Source organism: Pseudorasbora parva, chromosome 10, assembly GCF_024679245.1.
Source record: "Pseudorasbora parva isolate DD20220531a chromosome 10, ASM2467924v1, whole genome shotgun sequence".
In the NCBI taxonomy this organism is placed as follows: domain Eukaryota; kingdom Metazoa; phylum Chordata; class Actinopteri; order Cypriniformes; family Gobionidae; genus Pseudorasbora; species Pseudorasbora parva.
This window is the reverse complement of record NC_090181.1, coordinates 31,192,828-31,197,608: the sequence shown is the minus strand read 5'-3', so window position 1 is coordinate 31,197,608 and position 4,781 is coordinate 31,192,828. Positions and strand designations below refer to the sequence as shown.

The 4,781-nt window shown below is 39.9% G+C and overlaps 1 protein-coding gene across 1 annotated transcript; it reads right to left on the bottom strand.

The window, feature by feature from the left end:
• Positions 1–519: 519 nt before the first annotated feature.
• On the bottom strand, positions 520–4,103 carry LOC137090703 (uncharacterized). The gene is made up of 2 exons (XM_067454655.1): positions 3,710–4,103; positions 520–2,455 (listed from the first exon to the last, which is right to left on the bottom strand). The coding sequence occupies exons 1-2, from the start codon at positions 3,771–3,773 to the stop codon at positions 555–557; spliced, it is 1,965 nt and encodes a 654-aa protein (XP_067310756.1). The 5' UTR covers positions 3,774–4,103; the 3' UTR covers positions 520–554.
• Positions 4,104–4,781: the final 678 nt, after the last annotated feature.

Sequence of the window (4,781 nt, the reverse complement as noted above, 5' to 3'; positions counted from 1 at the left end):
AGCTGTATCAAGGCCCAAATGGGGACAATTTATTTTGAATAGGACCACATTATTATGTGTGAGTATTAGATTAATGTGTCTCTGGGGGTGTTTCTCAATCTGTAATGTAGTATCTGCTATACCTACAAATCACATTCATGTTAAAGCATTGCAAAACAACTTTTCTTTGGAGCAATATAGGCAAGTTAAACTCCAATTCAACAGAGCAAAACAAAATCATGTTGCCTAAGTGTTTCTAACGCTTTTTGTACTCTTATGATGATAACTAAGATAAACAAGTTGATGATTTTATATGGTGCAGTATCTGTTTCAGTAGGTTTATAAACATAAAGTACTGAATGAAATGAATACATGGGACAGATATTTCAAATTAGTAAACATACATTTAATAATAGATTGTGTGTGTGTATATATATATATAAATAAATAAATAAATAAATAAATAAATAAATAAATAAATAAATGAATGAATGAATGAATGAATGAATAAATAAATAAATAATGATGATAATAATAATACAAATAATTGATGAACACCACATTTCATATGGTTATTACTCCTCATCCTCCAAAACATTGCTCACAGGCAGGGAATACCAGAACACCCTCCTGTTTGGTGGCATGAGGTGACAAAGATTACAGAGGATGTCTCTCTTCTTGACCTCCTCAACCCCTCTATTCTGTGGTCGCAAAAGAGTGGGCACCTTCAGCGAGAATTTCTTCATGAGGAAGTCCAATTCCATAAATTCATTCTCCGTATGGGACAGCTTGTAAAAGAGGCTCTTGGAGCCACGCCGCACCTGTATCTCCGCCATCTCCCCAAGCTTTGGTGCTTGCGCTTTCTTGACCTTGACGGTGGAGTGGCCATCCCTCCAATCTAGCACATTGGCATTCTCCAATTTGATAACATCCACCTTCCTGGAGTTGGAGCTTGCCACAACACTCACAAAGTCCTCAAAGTCGTAGACCACACCACCTGGACGGCTCCTCATTTGCTGCTCGACACCATGGTGGAAACTGTCTGCGCTCATGAACGTGTGTCCCCTCTCAAAAAACTTTAGTGTGATGTCCTCCTGTGAAATGGTGTCACTGTTCACAAGAGTGACAAGTGAGGATAGAAGGCACCAGTTCTTATTCTGTGCACTGCAGTTGTCCACCCAGAATATGGTGTGGCGTACATCCCGCTCCTTCTCCAATGCAGTTGTATATGCTGATGTAATTTCCGCGGCACTTCGCCCAGCCATTCCCTCGTGCCACAATACAGAGATGGTGTTTTTTTTGTTTGTTTTTTTCCCCACTGAGGCAAATGTTTCGTGGTATGCCACGATGCGACGAGTAAATACTGCTGACTTGACTCCTGGCATCCGTGGCAGCATTATCACCTTCTGGAGGTCCACACTCCGAACTGATGTCATGTCCGGCCAGTCCCTCTCTGCATCTGCCTGGTAGCTTTGGCGGCTCTCTAGGGCAGACTGCTTATGTTTGTTCCACCTTAGGCACTCTGGGCAATCTGAGCTTTCAGTCTCCCCTGTGTGGCAGTTCACATGTTCTGCATGTTCCAAACAGTCCTCACATTGCTCCTCCCCAAGTTTGGCAAAGCTGATTTTTTTGTCTTTTACCATCTTCCTGTATGCTTCATAGGAGCAGGCGTTTCCTTTATCCAGGTAGTCTGAATGCATCATCTTAATTGTGATGTCACTTGGCAGGTACCGTCGATTTGGGGCATGCTCCCGTCTGTAATGGCTCACACAAGGATGGAAGGACTCAATGTGGTCATCAAGGGTCTTCACGTCTATCTTGTTGACTGCAGCCTGCCTTCCTCTCTGGTCCTTGGATGGAACCAGTGGCCTGGTGTTCGACTTCCCCATCATGGAAATAACGAGACTGTCATTTTTAGGGTGGTAGCCCAATGATGACAGGAAAAACATTTTGCAGACCTGTCTTGGCTCTCCTTTCTGGTTTTGCAGGCGGTAGATAAATGAGCGGCCACGGCGACTTTCTGGGCCGGTTGTTATTCTTTTGGTTGGCATTGGGGTAACTGAGTAAAACATCCATGATCGTCTTTCTGTGTAGGTCATCTCCCAGTACTGACTCCATATCTCCCTCCGTCTTTCCTCTGAAATATGGTCTGTACACCTTCTTCGACATTTGGCACCACATGGCTCTCTCATTGGTGGTCGACGTGATTCAACATCAGGCTGTGGCCCTGGCTGTGGCTCTGGCTGGGGCTCTGGCTGGGGCTCTGGCTGGGGCTCTTGCACTTGTTCTCCTGGGTCTCCAAGTTCCACTTCAGTCTGTGCCATCGTAGGGGTTGGGACATAATCTAGGTCTGTAATGTCATCATATAAGCTGTCCACGCTGGTGGTATCCAGGAAAGTGTCCAGGATGGTCCACTCCATTGTTTCAGCGGGGGGCAGGACTTGCTGCCTCTTTGATGGAATACCTACATGTGTATCTTAAATGAAAAAGAGAGAAAATTAGTGGCATGAATGTAAATCCACATCTGTCTGTGTCTGTCTGTCTGTCTGTGTAGGCTACTGCAACAAATTATTATTATTATTATTATTAGTATTATTAGTATTTATTATTAATTATTATTATATGGACCTACAGGACAACATCTTCACTCTGATCAACATATGTAGGCTATATATCGATGTCTGTATATCATAATATTTAATTGTACAGGGAATAATTTTAATAAAGTTGAATTAATTAATAAATGCCTAAATAATGACTAACACAATAATAAATTAATAATTTTTAACCCTTAATGAAAATGAAGAAAGAAAAGCCAACATACAAAAAACGCAGCCTGGCTTTATAAGTTACATTAGGTTGTAAGTTGTATTATCCTACAATAATAGGATAAAACAGAAGCTTGCAGTAATGCAGAGGGAAACATTTTCATAGGTTAATATAATTAAGGGGAATCCAAATTAAATATATAATTTTATATTTAGAAGAACAAACCGTGCAATAAATAAATGCTTAGGAACAGGAACCAATGTGTTGAGCCTGAGCGCTAAGGGGGGTCGTAAATAACTGCCGACTCGCTCTGCAGAAGTTTGTTTTTGTTGAAAGCATGATGCTTACAGTAAAGAGAAAGGTGTCAGTTTTGCTCACAACTCACTAATTTCTTTAAACAGCGGACATAGTCTTTAAACAGCGGACATAGTCTTCAAACAGCGGACGCGAAGAGAGTGCGTTTTAAGTTGAACAGACACCTGTTGCCGTTTCTCTGTCTGTTCGTTAGTAAGATAATTCGAAAAGTACTGTACGGATTTGGATGACATTTTCGGACAACATGGGTATTAGGACAAGGAACAGATGACTACATTTTGGTGGTGATCCGGAACACGGGACATTTGGAATTTGTAATGCTACATTGACCGCGGTTATTATGCTCTCCGAGTGCTTTTCTAGTTATTGAATATTTTTCCACCGCTGATTGGATTATAACTTTGTGTCATGAACAACAAAATGATGACATGGCATCGGCGATGATGTGAAGTTACAGAGGATAAAGTTACAGCTAGGAGCAGGGAGGATCAGGGGGAGGTAAGCAAAGCTATTTGAAACATCGCCTGTTAATTAGCATAATGCTTTCTGAATGGACCTCTGAGAGGAAGTCCCGCCCTGGCGGCTGACAGGTGTTTATATTGTGATAGCCTAGCCTCTAAATGTTTAATCTGTCACTGTTACTTACCATTCTCCGGGTATTTTCTTTTCAACGCCAGTTCGACCATCTTCTTTCCCCTGCTTTGTGCCATCTCAAACAAAATTTGTGGGAAGTTAGAAGGGTGAAATCGCAAATGTTAAAACCGTCTCGTGAGGATGCCGCTAAATCAGCTGTGTGTGTTCACCATGGAAACAGTAACTGCGCTGCGTAGCAACACGGTTATTTTTTGTTGGGTAAAACAAAACAAGAATACAGTAATGGATGTTACTGTACTCATGCTTTGTTTCACTAGGCCTTTTTGCAGTTACTGTACAAACGACTACCATTTTTCACCAAAACGACACACATTTGAGATAATATTTTTTGTCACATAACAAAGGATGCCTTGAATGTCATGAAAATGATAATAACTCATTTTTGACCAAAAATGCAGTTACTGCCTTTTTGTTTTGTAGGGCAGTATATATATATATATATATATATATATATATATATATATATATATATATATATATATATATATATATATATATATATATATATATATATATATATTATATTTAAATTATATAAAAGAAGTAATTTAGACCCAATAAATGAAATTATGAACCTGTAAATGAATCAAGTCTATAGCAGTTTTTACAATAACGATCGTTTCAAAGCTGCTTTACAGTGACACTAGGAAATTGTTTTGGCTGTATAGCATAATAGTAATTATGCCCGATCAGAAACTGGAACAATGAAATCCTCAGGGCGGGCTTTTGACGATGATGGACAGATGATCAACAGTAACATAATCATCCACGTCATCAAAAGCGCTTGGGTTGAATTTGTTCTAATCCTAAACAGAGAACTTGTTCGTATATGCCTTCAACTTCACTATTTCTCTCAGAAATGATCATGTTGGTAAGTGTGTATCCTTACATTTTTTTTATTTTTTACAACACCGGCAAAGATTGTTTATTCCAGCGTGCATGCAGACAGAGTTGCTAAGTTTTTACAACCAAGCCCGCCAACTACCAGCCCAAAAACAATAGCTTCTTGGGGGGATTTTCCGGAAAAAAAAAGTTTGGGGGTAAAATGTGTGTTATTTTGGCAA

Coding starts and splice junctions, on each gene's coding strand:
- LOC137090703 (XM_067454655.1), bottom strand. CDS start 3,773: ATGGCACAAAGCAGGGGAAAGAAGATGGTCGAACTGGCGTTGAAAAGA. Junction 2,456..3,709: donor AAGAAAATACCCGGAGAATG/GTAAGTAACAGT, acceptor TTTTCATTTAAG/ATACACATGTAGGTATTCCA.